At 36.3% G+C, this 20,044-nt stretch overlaps 1 protein-coding gene across 1 annotated transcript in view; it reads right to left on the bottom strand.

Moving 5' to 3' along the window:
• CMC1 (C-X9-C motif containing 1) overlaps positions 1-20,044 on the bottom strand; it is a 46,580-nt gene that overhangs the window by 19,969 nt on the left and 6,567 nt on the right. Inside the window, exon 2 of the mRNA XM_056483158.1 lies at positions 14,330-14,422. Coding sequence (XP_056339133.1) covers positions 14,330-14,422 — 93 coding nt within the window. The remainder of the gene's footprint in view (positions 1-14,329; positions 14,423-20,044) is intronic.

A 20,044-nucleotide genomic window follows, 5' to 3' on the forward strand; every position in this document is an offset into this window, starting at 1 on the left:
AAATTATGAAATAGGAAGCAAGATGTCAAATTAGTTATTAGCTTCATTTAGATTTTGGTCTTTAGTTAGAGTCCAGGACTGCTGCCAGTGGTGAAAGTATTAAAAAAAAAAAAAAAGGAAAGTAATTAGAGCCATAAAAGTAAAAAGCCTACATTCAATTATAAGTGCTTTCCCAAATTCTGAAATTGGTAACCAGTGTTCAGCTAAGCCTTGTTTGCAATGAACCAGCAGGCACCAACTGCTTTTCCCCTACTCCCACCAGATCTTGTTGTGAGCTGAAAGACACTATCCTGCCAGTCCACACCTGATTGATGCCTAATGTTAGAGAAGGCACTAACAAACCAATGGGATTCCCAAGATATGGAAGCAACCAGAGACAGACAGGAAAAAAACAGCTCAAAGGAATCCTTAGGAAATGCTTTCAATGTCCAGGGGTTTCTACATGGCTTTTGCAGGAGATCAAATACCCAAACAAAAATTGATAGCACTGCCATCTTTGCTTTATGCTTATCAATGCAATGTCCTGTATGCTTTGATCATGACAGCTCTTCTTCATTTATGGTTTTATCTCCATTTACAAGTCTGAACAGAGACTAAGAAGGACTACAAGTAGAATACACTTTACCTTATTTTAGCCACCCAAAATTTCCATGTCCCACCCAAAGCTGATTCTGGAAGTACCTTCTTGTCCTTGCTGCCTTGAGCTTTGACAATGGAGGGATAAGGGGACGGGGAAAAGAGAGAAAGAGAAGACTACAACTGAGATGAGATGTCTCCCATCTTACATGACTTAACCAAAAATCAAAGGAGGAGTTTGAGGAGCTGACATATGTCTCCAAGGGTGTTCCACTTAGTGTCCTTTCTGAACACTGCAGAACAGGATGAAATAACTTCTATCCCCCTTGTGCTTTGAAAGACTGCAAAAGGGAGAAGAGGAAGGCTAGACTCTTTCTTACTCAGATTCATCCCCTTTGATTGCTTGAAATACAACAAGCTTTAGGTTCTGACTTTTTTGTCACAAGTTCAGCCAAGGCTTAAAGACCTGAGGACTTGACAACTATTAGGACAAAAATTCCCAAATAAAATGTTATTGTCCAATCAGTTCAGGTCTCTACACACAAAGGATTGTAAGTACCGGATCTCTTCACAACACAGTAGAACTCAGACATCAGTGTATCAACCTTACAATCAAACTTAAGACAGTGACTACATTGCATTAGAAACAAGGGGATTCTACCTACTTCACAGAAAATAATTATAATCACTGTTACAAATTACTTCTTATGTGAAACATATCTGGCTGAACTTGATACCACAACACCACAACCCAAACATTGTTACCTTTAAGTACTTTTAACACTTTCACAGAGGCGATTATTTCTCTTTATTAGAGTGGCTGAATTAGCTTTTAGGCAAGTCAAAGTCATTGCAAGTCAAACATTAGGGCCACAGAGATCTGTAACGTCAGGTCTGGAACAAACAGCACTGAAACTACCACAGAAAAGAAAACCATGAGACCAGAACTGTTCATCTGAATTACTGGTGGGAGAAAGTAGCCAAAGCAAAAGTTTGCAACTCTGTTAAGTATCTTCCTTCTACAGAAGCGCAAAAATTATTTTTGGGGTTGTAATTTACTAAGTATTCTCTACCCAATAATGACTGCTTCTCAATGGTTTGTGCACAGCCAGTAAGTAGCATTTACATGAATTAGACAGCAGAGTGAAGAGGACAGATTCCCTCAACTGTATTTTGGTTTAAAACTGCTGAAGTTTTAGTTACTCAACAGATGGAGCATATCAAAATGAAGTTGCACAACAGTCTCACTGTAGCAAAAGCATCTTTTCCATGCCATTCTCACTCCCCACAAAGGACTCAAAACCTCCTCAAGCTGTTTGGAATGTATAAAATGAAATATTAAAAAAATTACTCATACATACATGAATATAATTTTTAATTTCCTTAAATTTGGAATAGTTTTCGAAAGTATGGGGACACCTTTATTACAAAGAAAAGGCCAAAGAACCATTAATACTATTTATTACTCAACTGTCATGAAGCATTTTTACACATAGGTAATATAAAATATTTTAAACATAGGACTTCTTATGTAAGTCATTGAAGACACCAGAGAAGCTGTGAGCTCTTCTAGCACCCTGTTAAAGATCAGTTAATTACTAATTAAATCTCAAGTTATATAACCCCAAATGCTACACATTGTTTTATATTCCTCTTTGCCATACTCTGTGGAAAGCAATGGTAAGTTTCTGTTCATTAACTAGGTATATCCTGAAGCCTACACTTAACATAAAAAAAACCCTCAAACCACTCAGAAAAGACATGCAAAGAAGTACAAGGAGGAAATCAGGACAGATCAAAAATGACAAAGATTATTTACACCAGAGAAAAATTAAAGAGTTCTTTTCACCATTGGCCTTATGAATCATTTTGACTGGGCTGTCAGAGTCACTGTAGAAAATTATCACCCCAAAGGCAGGAAAAAAAGTAATGAGCAACAAAGTTTGAAGCTGCAGACTGTGGTCACTCTTGTTTACTGAATATAATTTTCTTCAACTTGAAAGCACGAATTCTCCCTGTGAATTTAAATGTCATTTTTAACATCACAGCATTAAAGATTTTGGGGACTTCTGTTTAAAATTCTTCATGCTCCAGAAAACAACTCTGAAATCTCAGGATTAAACACCTTCCCTAAGCCATTTTGGGGACACTGACAGAAATAATTTTCCTGTATGGTTACTGAGTAAGTATTTTATTTTTCTTTTTCCCTTTTACCTGTCTAATATAAATCAGATCATACTACTGCTTCTGTTTAAAGTCCTGCTTTTATTCAGATAGTGATCTGGAATCTGCGAGGAATCTGCCCAGTGACCATAAATTGCTTGATATACAAAGGAAAGTTAGTTTAGGAATTAAATAAAAAAAAAAAACTTAGAAAGCAAAAATCATTATTTGAATGGTAAAATAAAATTAAGCACTGAAACCGGCCATCTGTAGTAGCTGAAACATTACCCAGATTACAGGACAAACACAGGAATACTAGATATGGCCCCAAGAGAAGATGATGGTGGCCCAAAATGTCTTCCCTAAGTCCTTTACAGACCTGCATCCCCTTCATGCCTGAGAAATGTACCCTCCAAGAGCACTCAGCTTTGATAAGCATTTCACAGAACAGAAGTTCATGCTTTTGAAGCATAGTTAGACCAGTCTAGATTGCATCAAGAAGCCCTACTTTCAACTCTCTCCTTAAAGTTTCTTTAAACTCATTTTAGGAAAAGGGTAAGAAGGCAGATCTTTTAATACCATAATTCAAGTCTCAAATTCCCTACAATCATTTCAATTCCTTTCCAATACAATGGATAAATAGTAAGAGAATAATCTGTTCATTCCATCCAAGGGAAAACTTCATGCACAGATCTTCCACATTATATTCTTCAAAATTCCTCATAAAAGTTCCTTTCCTATTCATTCTCCCATCAGAATGATTACCTTCCCTCCTTTCCATGATTCCTTTCAAATCCTTTGCTAGCATCCCTCTCAAATCTAGGATACAGCAGCTAAACTGCTTTTCTTGTTCCCTGATGATGAATGTAAAGCCTCATCCATACCTCCAAAGCTCTAGTATTCCTTGATCATCACCTTTCCTATCCTCTGACCAGCTCTGCAGCTCTTGATTCCTTATCCAAAACACCTCTTGCCTTCTGTTACATGATTACACTTCCTGTAGAGGTATCCATCCTGATTCGAGGCAGCAAATGTTCCAGGTGCTCTTTTCTGCAGGACTGTTAAAAATAAAATTCAGAGGGATGACAATACAGCATAAGTGCTTTATGACCTTTCAATGCTGTAGCCTTTATTCCCTTCTCAGGCACCAGACCTCTAAGAAAAACTCCTCAGAGAACAAATCTCCCTACTCTTTTTCTATGCAGCACCACTGAGACAACTACTGGAAAGCAATTAAAACAGCGACAAAACTAAGTTTGGGGGTGTGAAGGAAGGGGATTATTTTTTGTGGTTGTTATTAAAAGGACCTGAAAAATAATGTACAAGAACAGAGTTTTACTCAGCAACAGACAACATTGTCTTTACCATAAAAAAAACCACTTTTGCATTGTCAGTGTTGTCACCATGGGACCCATTACCTACTACATCAAAGAATAAGTGCTAGAGGGACAACTCAGTTTGAGCTAAACAATCTTTAGAACTACTGCTCTACATGGAAAAAGAAGCTTAAAATGTTTTCATCCCAAAACAGGATGAAAATTTGAGATTTCATTGTTTTCAGAAAACAATGAAGAACACTTAGACCAAAATGCATGAAGAACACTTAGAACACCACATCTTGTTGAATGTCTGTGTATTTGCCAAACTATATTTCAACTCTGTCTTCCCTTATTGCCTGATAAGACCTGTGATTCCTCCCCCTTTTTTCAGACTGGTCCTGCTGAGTCTTAACATTGCACACAAAGATGTGTACAACAGGTATAGGTCTCCAGCATGGAGGAAATCAAAATTACAACTCTCATAATCTACCGTCCCATTAAACCAAAGCACATTAAGTAAAACCACAGATCCTATTCTGACTTCCATTTAGTTTTAATTCTTGTTGAGCTTCATTTCAATTTCTGATATTTGGATAAGCAATTTTCTTTGGCAAATACACTTGTCAACTTCACGTATTTTTCTAAAGAATGGACAGAACCTTTCCCCTACCACCTTATGCTGAATACAAGGTCAGCCAGCTTTTAGGCTGCCTGAATGCCCACTATTTATTGCATTTCCGAATACACAGTAGCAACTTTTTTTTCCATTGCTGAACCTAATTGGTTCAACACACCTATACAACACATTCTGACTTCAATAGTTGAAAAATTTTCTGTGTGAAACTAACCCCAGGGTAATATTAATAATTCATATACAACATATTTATACACAGGCAATGGGAATATAGCATGACCTCTTAAAAGTATTAAGATTTATTTACACTAAGTGCTAACTGTGTAACTGTTGAATGCAGTATCTAAGAGGGATTTATAATGTAAAACTGCAGAGCAACTACTTCATACATTGTTAAGGAGAGGCAGCTAAAATAACAGCTACTGTGAGTCACATGAACTGCCTTTGCTCTGTCCACCTATGCCACAGTAACACCTCACTGTAACACTCTTAACACTGCCCCCATAGGTTACCCCCACCATCAATCCAATGGATGCAAAAAACCGCTTACAGAATCCCAAGTTTGTGCTCACTTGCTGGTATTGACAGACACAGAAGAATCAAAATGCGTCAACTGGGAAAGAAAACCGAGATCAGCAAACATGGTATATAACATCTGGGAAAGGGTATTAGTCAGTGGCTGGAAGAGTACCCCCACCCTTTTATTGGGAGAAGAACTTGACCATGTCTCCTCTACTCACCTCACACAGTTCTCTAAAGACTGATCTAAATACCATGACATACCCCAAGACCAGTACATATAGGCAAGATTGTATTTCTCTATTTTTACAGTTTGTGCCAATCCTACCTTACCAGGACCCTAAGACATGAAACCAGCTATCCAACCTAGCACTTTTGAGTGTACTAGTAGAGAACTGGAAATAATTAGAGCACATAAAAGCCATATACATCAATGCTAGCATCACTCCTGAAAGAACAAGTTTGAGAAATTAGGATAGAAAAACAACTTTTAAGCTTCTCATATCAGTGGGCAAAGAACTTCCACGTACAGAAGTCAAATGAAGACAGCTACAATGATTCAGCTTTAATGGGGAGTTTGTCAGGGAATAGTAATATGACTAAAGGGTAGAAACAACCGATGATCCTGATGCTTAATTTCAAGTTCAACTCTTCCAACAATCCAAGAAATTACACAAAAGGACAAAGGCAACCAGTTTTTTCTTTCCTTATATGCAGTTAAGGTATTCCCATTCTGCATATGTTAAAACACATTAATCCAGTCTGGAAAAATAATTTTCCTCCTAAAACTGGATTAGCAACTGAACACCATAATACAATAACTGTATCTCACTGTAAGAGCTGCTAAAGAAGCAATCCTGCTGTTCAACTTTCAGCAGTTAGCTTGGTGAGTGCTCTTGTTACGGCTATTACTACCATGTACTACAATAATCCAAAAAAACCACACTCATCTATAAAAAAATCCTATACTTAAATCAGCATTTGTTAAGAACATGCAATTAATCTGGGCTATGTTAATATATTTAAGCTAGACAGGGAAATCAATTTGAAATTCAGGATCTTAGCTGGAAACCAATAAAATCTGTAATTTAAGAAAAGCAAATTGAAGGACTGGACAAAACACAGGTAACTGCCTGAGGTTCTCATCTATGAGCTCTGAACTACCAATATCACTTTAATATCTATACATAAAAATCTCTACCAGGTAAGAGAATCGAAATCAAGACAGGGCTTGTAAGATATGGCAACCTGGCTGAAATTGATATTCATTAGAGTACTCTTTGCATGAATAGGAGCATTTGGACTCTGTGGTCTTTATCAGAGCCCCAGCTGGTAATGGTTGAAGGTTAATGCCTTACCCCATTCTGTTCAATTTTCTGTCCTAATTAGTCCTCTAAATCTATAGCTGTGAGCACCAAGTGTCTGTGCTCAAAAGAAACTAATTAATGCTAGCAAATTAGATCAAGTCCAAAGATCCAACAGCCAAACTCTTAAATGCTCCTTGTTAATAGGAAGTGTAGCTGTCAATAACTGCTGTTGGTGGCTATAATGAGGCCTCTTTCTTTCACTGAAAGTGATTTCATTTCTCTTTGTCCCTGTAAAAGCTGTTCCATTCCCTAATAAATAAAAAAAAATAATAAAAAAAACCCCACACAACTAAGTTGCAGTGGTAAAGCTAGCAGTCTGACCCATTTCTTGTCATCAGCTGGGTTGAAATGACATGGATGGGGGGAAGAACAAAAATAATCAAACCAGGCAAGTTCCCTCCCTGAATATTTTCTTTGAAGTCCTAAAAACTAGTTAGAACACTGAAATTTATATCACCAAGCAAGAAAATATGCCTTTATATTTCTTTTCTATAAATAAACTTAGGGTAGCTAATGCTGTTATCACTCAAACAAGCAAACAAACAAACCAATCCACGCAAATCTGGAATCTCATTTATTCAAATTCTAATTTACATATAGCTGTTCTCTCTGCCCAGTTTGTTGGAGCAAAGCTCAATATACCATAATCCCTCTAGAGATTATATTAATTCACACAGTTAAATGTGATGAGAGTAAATGTTCATTGGAAATATATAGCACTGAATATTTTTGTCCAAAATAAAAGCTATTGTGTGCAAACAAGAACATCATATAAAAATTCAGCATCTTACTCTCGAGGAATGGCAGCCAGAAAAAAAGCTCACAGCAATTTACTATCAGTACTAAATATAACTGTATACTATCAAAACATCTAAAATAATTTAAATAACTGACAACACATATAACATAATGTATTATCAACAGTTTCATATAGGGTCATGTGGTCACACACAACATGACTATAATATACTTCAATATTCAGACAATAAATACAGCATCAGAGGACAACAGTTTTCCTCCAGTCTCCACCTGCAGTTTTGTTGCTGAATTGAAACTATGTTCTCAAATTATACTAACCCTCCTCTCATAAAAATGGAATTGCAGATAATAATGCAGCTTTTTTTCTCCCATCCTCCTAAGAGAAGGCTATTGTGGTCACAAAAAAACTGTAATTCTCCCACTGTAACCTCTCAGACTTTCCACCAAACTCTGAATAATATGGACATAAGCACATGTAAGCAATTTCTGATCACAGCAGGTCATTTCAAAAAAAGGTATCAACAGCTGTCATGTTAACTCATTGATTTTTATCAGTCACTTGATCTTTTTGCTTTAGTCAATTAGAAGATCATTGTGTTCCCAGATACTCCTAGGAGATGTGAACTTGAAAAAAAATTGTAAGGACTATATTTTCACAATGATGCAAAGTGGATGAGTGAAGTTCAGCTGTAAACAGTGATTTTAGTTTTAATTTGCTATAAGACAAGAACACTCATCAAAATTTTTTAAGTAGAGCTGTCACGTAATTTCCCTCTACTTTCAGTCTTAGCATCTTCTGATGTCAGAACTGTAGGTACCAACAGGTTAATCCTCCCGCAGTATTCAACAAGGGTTGGCAACAATTAACAGAATTCAGTCTGCAATACCAAGGAAAGTAAGCAATATCAAGCAAAATTTGCAAAGGATTTCACACATTTCATTATCTGCATTTCTGATAGCAAAGTATATATAAAAAGATTTTTTTTTTTAAGAAGGAATATCTAAAAGTGCGCTTGGGCATTTAAATGTACAGCACCACATGCAGTTCAATCAGAAATTTCTTTGGATTTATGGACCTTGCTATGTCAGGTGTAAGGGTCATGGTCTAGAGCAGGTGGCCCCTACGGGGACAGAGATAATGTCAGTGACAGGACTGTTGAGTAACTGCACATTATCAAAACTCTGGATGACACTGGTCATGCTCAACTGTGGAGAAGCCTGCAGTAGTGTTGCATCCCATCACCTTCACTAAGTATCAACATGAGCCCTGAGGAGGAGAGGGCTAATGGGAAATCTGGAGAATGGGAGGAGGGTGGTTGCTTGGAAATGTCCTTTTCCAGCCACACTTTCCAAACCATTTTTAAAGCCCTGCCAAGTATCATGAGATTTTTTTTCAGCAATGTAACTCCAGTTGCTTTAATTACACAGCTCCTACAGAAAAAAGAGCCAACACAACAGTGCTCTCCAGTGAAGGTCCTCAATTCGGCACAAGTAGAAAGATCTTCCTCGTGTCCCTCTTTTAAAAATTTTAAATATATTAATAATTTTTTTGAAAGGACAGAACAACTTATCATCTTGATCAAAGAGATGTCTCCCACAATATGCTTAAAATAAGAGATAGCTGCATTTACTTCACCAACTTTCTAATGGCAGAACCAGGCTGAGTTGAGCTATCTGTCCCTGAAGTCACCCTGAAAAACATGTAGGTCTATTTCCTGCATGAATCCTTCAACCTTACAAAGGAGTCTCTGCTACAGAAAATGTCTGCAAGTCCCTCTTCATGACCTTAAAGGCCCAAATCCAGACTATGTGACAACAGAATTCAGAGGAAAGAAGTTCAGAACTTAAACCTCTTGTCTCTGGAGCGAGTTGTTCTTCTCCCAGAAGATGAAAAGGTTGTGAGGTTTTGGAAGGTGGGCAGAAATGCTTTACAATACAACAAATACACAAAACATCTACAATAAATATAGTACAGAATTAATTTCATGACTGACTCTGTGACCCAGTAATTTCTTTTTGTGATCTCAATTCAAGACTTCTTCAGTGTTTAAACCCACAACATCTCAAAGTCAGTCAGCTGTTTCTATTTTCCAATCCAAAAATAGAAACTAACCCAAAATTAAACCAAATTAAGCTGACAGTCCAAGTTTGTATATTTCTGTTATCAAAAAACCCCTCTAAGTTCAGTTTCAGAATCTGTAACTTTGGACAGCAGAGTAAGTGTTCTCAAGAAATTAGACAAACTTTCCTGTAGAAATGATCAAGAATCAACCACAGCTCTCGCAGTTTTTTCCATGACTGTCCCTAGTTTTAGAACACGGAGTCATGGAAAGCAAAGCACAGCTGGATGAAATTACCTAACTTTTGATGTACTAAAAGTCACCATCCTGATGAAAAATGCTAACTCAGGGTTCCTGAAACTTGCTATGATTTTGCTTTGAAGAAGCCTATTCATATTTAAATTGTATAACTGAAAATTAAAGCAAAACAGGAAAACAGCTTGCTTAAGAAATTATTTCATAAAAGCAATAAGCGAGGCAATGGCTTATAAATGATCCTTTTAGTTACTTAGGTTTGAAATGCAAGGACATGCTGATACAGAAATATGTAATTTAATATTATTTCAGGCAAACTTATGCTACGGTTTGTAAAAATACAGTAGAACGTTGCTGTATGACAATGTTTTTGGGGCTTTTTTTTGTTGTTTAATGACACTTTTGCCCACCATTTCATGTACAGTGAAATGGACACACAGCATACATATATACAGTGCATAGATATGAAAACAATAAAGCATATTTACATAATGGTCACAGAAAATTGACTAGTGTTTCCCAGAAGGCATGTTAACAGAATTACTGCCCAAGCTAAAAAAATTACTAATATATCCATTTTCACTGAGAAAAGTGCTTGAAAATATTAAATCACACAAAAATCATTCTGAAACTGAGAGCTACAAAATTCTTAAGAAACATGCAGAGCCCAGAAGAACTTACACTGGAACAATCTGAAAAAAAAGTTCTAAGCAAATTTAAATAATCTAAGTAAAATGAAATATGACTAGACACAATATTTAATTGTTCTTTAAAATTATCACATAGACATACGTTCCATAGTTAATTCTTCCCTAAGCCACTTTGGTAGGCTGACAACTAAGCACAGCAATGAGCCACCCATTTAACTGTGCACTAGAGTAGCAGGATCACTTCTCAAGTTAACAAAACCTTTATTTATTTATTTTTGTAACCCTTGGGGTTTCTTTTCCCTGGATGGCCCTGGAACACGTGCTGGACAGGCTGTCATTACTTGCATTATTAGCTCTGATAAGCACACAGCTCTAGGTGGTATAGCTGCAGGCTAAGGTACCGGGCTGGGTACAGATGGACCCCTGTGCTCATGCAGAGCACTATTGAATGTATAGGGGCTCCCCATAGGGACACATGTGAACCCAGCCTGACCAAGCCAATTGTAAGGGCCTATACTTGTGGAATAGCCTTATTTTCTACACTACCGATGCATTTATCACAATTTCCTAAAGACAAAAAGAAACAGAGGTCTACTAAAAGGAGTTTCTGAAACATTAACTTAACATAAAGCAGAAAAATCCTACGTAGAGAGCAAGTTAAATGAGTATCTCTGCCCTCAGTGTAAACAACTCCATTTCATGCATGTGTGTACACTCCACAGCACACAAACCAAGTCACAAAAGCTTTGATTACTTAATTACACAGCTTATGTTCATAGCTTATAATTGTTTACAGCATAAAAAGCATAGCCTATTTACTCTGATTAACACCTACCCCTGTGTACTAACAAGACAAATTTATTCCAGGAATAATCTCACAATGGATTTATGAGATGGTAAATCTACTGATCACAAAACTGCTTAAGCTTCATTTCCCATGTTTTGGTCTCTCCCCTCCACCCAGATGAAAAGGTGCACAAAAAATAACTGATGCTTTGCTACCAGCTTTTTATTTTAATAGAGGTATTAATATGGAGTTTTGCTTGCCTTTTTCATTAAAAAAATGTTTCAGAAATACTCAGTTTCCACTTCTAACTTTCACAATTTGATCAAAGCTGGCTTACAGGTGACAGAGGAATGAGGGAGAGGATGCATCCAAAAACCTTATTTTCCTAAAGATACAAAACTAAACTGTGAACAGGAGAAAGAAGGAAGAAATTATAACTTCGCCTAACATCACAGAAAGAGAAATACTATATCATTTGGCTTTAAAATTTATGGAGGGAAAAAGATGGAGAAGCTGCAAGTTAATGGCCCACAGCTCACAGCTCAAGAACCTCCAATATTGGTTGCTGCCACAGAAAATGAAGATGTAGAAACCAAAGTCCTCATGTTACACAAAGTTCAGAGGAGAAAAACATACACATACTGTCCCTTTGGTTTACCTCAAACAATATTACACAAATAGCAAGTTCACAAAATACTTTTACCCGACATCTTTCAAATGACCCACACTACTGCTACTGCTTTTCATCTTTTTTTCCCCAACAGGTAGAGTTCAGAGTAAAAATGATTCAACTATTGTTCAAATGAAAAAAAAGGTCTGTTAAGTCCTTCTGGCAGGACTGGAAGGCACCTGTTACATGATGCCACTCTCCTTTGGCAGCTATTACTGTAACACTACTTTTTAACATTTTTTGGAGAACCTCTAAAAGCAGCTGCTTAAAAATACACTGGTCCACTTTATCTAGACTAGACTTGACTCTAGTCATAGACTGCCCTAGCGATAAAACTCCAGAAACTTCCTTTGAAGCTTCTTAAATAACAGCAAAACACAAAAAGCCACATGCCATTGGGAAAACAATTGTTCTTCCTGCTGTGGTAAAAGTCACTGAAATAGTTCAGGGAAAACAATATGGCAACAAACTAAAATGCATTGCTTTGTCAGTAAATACTGTTGGAAGATGCACAGAAGACACTGATAAAGATTTGAAGAAACAAGTGTTAAAACAAGTTACACAGTGTGGGAGGTTTGCTATATAGTTGAGTGAAAGTACAGAAGAACTTCTTGCACCTTGTGGTATTTGCATCTTTGCATCTCAACAATGAAATGCACAAAAATCTTTTTTTTTTAATGAGCTACTGAAGGAAAGATCTATTGGAGATCTATTCTCAACAGGAAGCAACTTCATGAATAAAAAACAATGTATTATGGAAAAACTGTGCAAATGTAGCCACTGATGGAGTGACTGCTTTGACTGGAATAAAAACAGGACTCCAGACTAAGGCTAGGGGCCACGAAAATCCCAGGCACCACACAGTGATTCTCTGGATAACTTGTGGCAAAGTGCTTAAAAGAGTTGTCTTTTCTAAAAAAAAAATGTGTCAGGTTTGACAAGTGCTCCAAATCCACTGACCTTTTCAGTGGTGGCAAGTGGCTATGAGTAGTTTGCTACCCAGCAGGAATTTCCAAAAACTAAACACTCAAGTGTCCCTTCAAGGTGAAGGTGTTATTTTAACAATGAGTAAGAAACAGCTCCTTTGCAAAAGAAAATTTCGGAGGAAGCATTTTGAAATAGGTGTTTGGATGTGTTCACCTAATTATGGAATTTTCGGTTTGGTTTTGTTGATGAAGTAAATATGTGTCACCTACAAAAACCTCCCATATCTGTACACTTTAAAAGGATATAAACAGAACTTTCTAACCTCTTAAAAATCTTCCAAGGAGAGTTTTAGGGGGTTGAAAACACTGACATGCAACAACTTCTCATTCGTTTGGAAGAAAAACTGATTGACATCAGGAGACAAGATCATTTATTACCCAATTTCAAGCAAAACATTTGCAAAGCTTGTGGATAGAACTGAAAAAATAGTATAATTAAGTAAAATTTAGTAAGTGCAAGCAACTATGTACTTCTTCCATGAGGATCTATGCATCTCTGTAAGGTATCTTTTCCAGGAATGATGCCTATTAAGATCAAGTGCTGAAATAAACTAAACTTAGAACCAGATACTCAAATTCCTATATCACAGTGTTAAACATTTTAAAAACTATGATGCATGTTTAGTGGTAGAGATCTCAATAAAAGGTACTGTTATTAAGAGTAATCTTTTTAGACTGATAAATAGCTTAAAAATATTTTAAAGAACTCTTTATTTCATCTTATTTCTCATTCTTAACTTTCATTTTTATGTTTTATTATGTACGTAACATACAAGTGCAGTGATACATTTTCTTAATTTATAGAATATAAATGAATATATCTATATTTGGATTGTGCAATCAGAATATTTTTACTGATGGGATGCATGAACAAAAGAAGTTTAAAGAGTACAGATCTGGATGACCAGATGCAAATGCTCTCCACTGAAAGCCAACACTTGTACAGAGTAACTCCATGGCTTTTCATCCATTCTTACATCCCTCTTGTTAGCAGCATTCTTGGCTAACCTGTGTGTAAGTAGCTCTCAGCAGAGGTGGTGACTCCACTTTAAAGAGTTATTGTCCTGTACTCTTCAAAAGAAAATGAAAACAGAAATGCACTGCATCACCCTACTTCAACATCTGTCTAGTAACGTGTGTTTACATGCATGGACCATTCCAATGCTTGAGCAAGGAAAGGATGCAGTAATTTGGGAATATTTAAACAAATTTATTATAATGAGAGATGCCTTAACTGAAAGTTTGCATGAGACAATTTAATTTATATAAGTATTAAATACTTCATATAGAAACACAGTAACTCTTGCACTGTTCTGCCATCAGAGAGAGATGTGAAAAGTTTTCTAATAATCCTACTAAATTCTACAGCCCTTGAGAACAAGTCATTTTGGAAAATAGCCCATGTCACCAAGAACTCAAAGCCAACACAGCAGATTTATATGCTTTAATATTTATTTCACAGTGAACTGATAAGATGGGGATCACACATATTAATTCTCTGACTACATGATTTCAAAAACAAGGATTATACTCAGCGCACAAAAGTGAGTACATCTGATCTCCTAATGAATATTTGACTCTTACCTTGCACCTTATCTGAACACAGCTCCTTGGCTCGATCCCTCATTATTTGTGGAATCAAAACGTCTTTTTCTACATGTCTCAGCTTAGAATTTTCTGCAAGAGTGAAAAAAAGATAATTTTGAAAAAAAAAAATGTTATCTGTACATCAGAAAAAGTAAATCTAAAGAAATAACACAGCATTGCTTATATTGCATACAGCAGTACACTAAAACAAACAGCAGTATAAAGTATCATGAAAGGACCACATAGATCAAAATGATGGAAGGTCCAAAATTTGCTCAGATACAAATATGAGCATTATCCTGAATATTTATACTCTGTTTAATGTGCACTATAAAACAAAAATAAAGGAGCAAATTCTGGCAGCCCATTTGAATTTCTTCTTACTAGATAAAAAAATCTGCATAAAGACACTACAGCAGTTAAATATTTTTATTTCTGGATACTAATATTTTTCTATGTACATGATCTGTATGTACTCTTTCATTCACTGACATAAAGCTGAGAAAAATGGCACATACTAGAACACAACCTAGAATTTGTATGGCTATGTGAAAGACTTCAGTTCTTCAGAATAAAACAAAATCTCTTCAATGGAGGATCTAGGAGTTTTTCACTGAGAAATCAACTTAAAAAGAAGAAATGCTGCTGGCCTAATTTCTATACTTAAAAGCAAAGTTGTAGTTTGCTTTCAGTTGTCTCCAGAATTCTCTTGAGTACAGCTAGTGATTTAGAATAAACAACACAGACCATTAACAAAAAAACACAGTGCTTTTCCAAATCCACTTTCTTCAAAACAAAGGGATGAGAATTTATCAAGAACAGTTTTTTACTTCTGTTTCTGAGTTAAAACCCTTTAAAGGACATTCGCTCAGAACTCCATATAATCCAAAGCAGTTATACCAAATTTACCTAGTTTTCATCTTCAAACACACTATTTATTCATCCTTTGGAGTTGATATCACATTTCAGAATACCATGAGTTGGGATGTTCACACTATGAATATTCTACTATCAGAATATAATTGACAATAATTTTAATTTAAAATTGCTTATTAAAAAGCAAAGGAGATGAAATGAAGAAAAAAGTGCAATGTATTGAACTAATGAAAGAAGCAGATTTCAAGTTACCTACGACCAAATACTATTTTTCAGAGCATTTTTGGTTACTTCTCCATAAAAAACCAATTGAAACCAACACTTGTCACTCTTAAGTAGTCATCTTTTAAAGTTTACTAATGCTAAGAGATTACATTATGAGATTACACAGTATTGCATATGCGATATTACTAGTGGCATCTGGCAACAACAGAAGATTATGATGAGCAATATACAGAATCTGAACTAAAGACATTTCTCATCAGACATATCCTTCTCAGCATTTCTACAGCAGGGAAAAAAACTCTGTCCTGTACATACAACAAAAACACTAAAACAAATAGCTCACGACTTTGATTTGCTTCTGTGCTCTGATTTTCATATTAAAATATTTCAAATACCAGATTTCTACAAATGCATTATTTTACATATAAAATATTGCAAATATCCTTCATTTTAACTTTCTGCAGAGTATCAATGTGATTACTGTACCAAACACTTGGTACAATACACAGGCTACAGACAAGACAAAGCTGTCAGAAAACTTCCAAGCATATTTTGTAAACAGGACAAATCAGTTCAGCTGAATGATACGAAGAACTGGCACCATCATGCTATGTTTCTCAGCTCCACTCATTCCAGTCAAAGCAAGCTGGCAATGCAGCCTTCCTGCCCTCTCCACATCCTCTGATGTTCTTTTCTCTCTGCCCACACAGACAGGCTCAGCAGCCCTGTGCTGAATAAAAAGGAAAGTTAATTTCCTTTAAAGGTAAAAAAATTTCCTGTTAGGCAATTTTTCATTGAGGTAAATTCCCTGATCCAGTTCACTGTATAACTCCAAAGCTGCCCATATGAGGGAATTCAGTGAGACTAGGGCAAGAAGAAAGACTGAAATATTATGAGTACCACTGGTTCAAATTATAGCCTAAATTTCTGCTCCCCACACTTTCTTTTTCTAAACTCAACTTGGCTATACTGGTGCTTGGAGTACATAGAGTGCAATTGCAGGTTCAGTTAAGCAAGTGGGTTGACACTTGTCACCAAAAGGGAAGTTTTACCAGTCCTGCATTGCCCTCACTCATTCCCATCACATCATCACTATTATGCACCTAACCACGCAGTGAGCGAGCAGGTCAAATCAGAAAACTAACTCAAATACATGTAAAAAAGTGCTTCTCAGCTGACTTACACTTTGGAGTAATTAGATCTACTTCCCATAATTAGCATTACAGAATATCCTGATTTGGAAGGGACCCAGAAGGATCATCAAGTCCAACCCTTGGCTCTGCACACGTTCAACTATTATACCACAGCATACATAGAAATGTAGCAGAGAGAAGTCTTTAGGATCTGGGAAGAACTGCTGGATTTCCCCTGCTGGCAAAGCTGGCCAGAATCACGCAGGATTTTCACAATCACAAAGCACAGGGCTCCAATGCAAGGATCAGCTATCCCACTACTGACAAAGAGGAGAAGAGGGTAGGAATGCAACTAAAGGCTAGAAAGGAAACAGGACACAGGGACATCTGGGAAAAAAACAAGCAAGCAAGTAAGCAAGCAAGCAAACAAAAAGAAAGCCAAAAAGAAAAGACCTCCATGATAGCCCAGAACAATCAAAAATGACCGTTGGGCTCTGTCTTAGGTTAAACACCCAATCTACTGTTTGATTATTCAAAAGAAAAGAGGCGTAAGACTGATAGCAAGGAGTAGCTCTGCTGGTGTTAACACCAGCACAACCAGAACCATGACAGAACTGTGCTCCAGGCAAATTCCTTCTATTTAGTTCCATGTTGCCAAGTCTACAAATGCTGAAAATGCAGGAAGGAGAGGGCACACCAGGACACTGGGCAGCATCCAGTAGGAAAAATGAGGAGAGAGCTACAACAGCAATTCAAAGGTAATTATACAACATTATACAGGAAATGACAGTAAAGACTATTTATAAACTCATCTACAGTTTTTAGAAGGATCTCTTTTGTGAAGTATCAGTTTTAGAATTGTTTTAAATTTTACAAACGTTTGTATTTACCGTATTTTGCTTTTGTATTTTTACGTAGAAAATATTTAGTGCTTAATAATGGTTGGACTCAATGGAGTTAAATCTAGCCTAAGTGAGACTATGAAAAGCCCAAGCAATTTTAATTGTCTTATACTGTCTAAGTTTAAGGCTCTGGGTGCAACTACTTCTCCAAACAGCTCAAATGCAGATGTTCAGTTTGGGCAGTACTGTATTTACTCGTGAGTTTCAACTGGAACATTTTAAGTATTTGAATATTCTTCATTGATTCTAAACTATCCATTGCATTACACTTACAGTGATTTTCCTTCAACAATCTTAAAACACTTTACTGAAGTCAGTATCCCTAGCATTCATAAAAAATATTTAAGAAAAATAAGGTGCAAATATTAAAAATAGCAGACAACCAGCTAAAGCAAATCTGTTCACATGCAAAGTACCTGTATTTCTGATACTGATGTACAAGCACTTGCAAGATCATCATCAAGCTATTCATCTCTGCAGTAACATATATGGCAAGAACTTTCAAAGAACACCACCTCAGAAGCAAACTTCACCAAAAAACATGACAACACCATGATGTAAAACCATCAATTCCTTTTGTGTTTTTTTCAACTATATTACAGGTCCCAGAATAAAAACCTTTTTCCCCCTTTTGAAAGTTCACACTAAATACTATTAATACTAAAAATTAAGTATTTTGTAAAAACATACACAGAAGTTAGCCAGAATTAAAACCAAATACAGGGTTCCAGGGCTATAGCTAAATCACTATCTCCTTGAAAATAGAAGTCTACAGGCAAGAAATCTGTGTGATAGAACTACTGAACGTTTCCTAAAGACTGATCAGTAGATTCCAAAATGCTCCTCTTGGGGACAAGGAACAGATGAGAAGATAAAGAACAGTTAGAGATGTTACAAGCTTGCAGGAAAAAAAAAAAAAAGGGAATACTTTTGTGAAAGAGAAATTATTTTCCATAAAACCTCAGCTGAGTATAAAGAATTAAAGAGAGAGATTACTAAACTGGGGGATATTCCTATTCACCAAATCACTAAGAAAAATGTATGATTTGTTTCTTTTAACAAACAAAATCTGTGGCAAATCTCAGTGCTTGTGGTTCTCTTGCTGCATACAATATGTAGGGCACAAGACTACAGTTGTAATAATAGACTGTGGTTGATCAAAACCCTCAGGTGGAAAAGCTCTTTATTGCCATGGAAGGCCAAGGACCACAGCTGGTCAGTTTAACAATTTTTGTTATTTTTGTAAAAATTACCAAACTCTCAACGAACTAATATACATTAATTGGAACAAGAACATCCCTACCACTAGAACACATCAAATTCACTATGTAACAGAGGTGGGAAAACAGATGACAAATACTTTGCTGACTTTCTAGCCTCTGTAAAAGGATCCAGGATGACCTTGAGAACAACAGGAGCAGAGTGCAGAGCTGTGCTGCAGGCAGCAGCCCTTTAAGGGGAGGAGGAGAATGAAATACAAAGCTGCTTTACAGTCCTAACAACGAAAGGGACTGTAGCAGCTTCTCATATCAATTAGAGCACTATTACAAGAAGAGGATACCAAGACAAAAGCTTTCCTAGAAGAGTGTCCTGAGAGAAGTCATATCATCTCCCCACTTCATTTAACACAGATGGTAACTGACTTGCTTACCCTTTACTGGTCCTGCTGGAAGTTAACAGCTCTGCTCTCACCTCTTTCATGACTTCAGGTAGCATGTACACAGATTACTCAGAAAGGTTGAAATCTGCTCTACCCAGATACTTTAAGAAGCCTCACACTTCTCTATCCAAGGGGAACTGAGTCAAGCAATTCCAGTAACAGTCTTTGAAATGTGCATTTCTAGTTATACAACCTATAATTTGGATTTTCTTGATTTTATTTATCCACGTTAAAAAATGCTCAAATACTATTGCTTTTTCATAAACAATCACAGCATATATTAAGAAGAGAGAATGTTTTAGTAACCTTATGTCATTTTAATTAGCAACTGTACTACCTCATGTTTTTCTTGAAATCCCAGTTCTGTGAACTTTTAAACATCAGTTACATTCCTTACTAGCAAAAATGCTGTAGAAAGTCAAGGTTCATGAATCCAAGCTAAAATACAACACTCCACAAAATACATAAATTTTAAAAGCAATCACTTTCATTATTTTGGGAGATTGGTTGAGAAATGTGAAGCCATAAAGGGGACCTTCTTTTTTATTACATGTTAATATCTTTTTCCTACCAGTTGCCATCAAACATAAGTTTTGATGTAGTTGTGAGTAGACAGATTTTGAAGATACCTTTCTTTTTCAAGCTAAGAAATAAAACTTGAAAAAGTATCAATGAGAACTCCAGCACTCGAAATAGCAGTTACTAATGTGAAAAGGGAAGACAACCAAGGAGATGCATGCAGAATTACCATGCTTTAACCTACATCACATTTAAAGAAAATCTCCATTGCAAAGAAGCTATGTTCCTGGAAGGGAAATGTTTTCATCTATGACAAGACTACTAAAACTTGGAATTTAACAGCCATTCTGTCACTTTTTCCATATACAGACCTATAGTATACACAACACTTGAGATG

The sequence above is a fragment of the Oenanthe melanoleuca genome, chromosome 2 (assembly GCF_029582105.1).
Source record: "Oenanthe melanoleuca isolate GR-GAL-2019-014 chromosome 2, OMel1.0, whole genome shotgun sequence".
Classification (NCBI taxonomy): Eukaryota; Metazoa; Chordata; class Aves; order Passeriformes; family Muscicapidae; genus Oenanthe; species Oenanthe melanoleuca.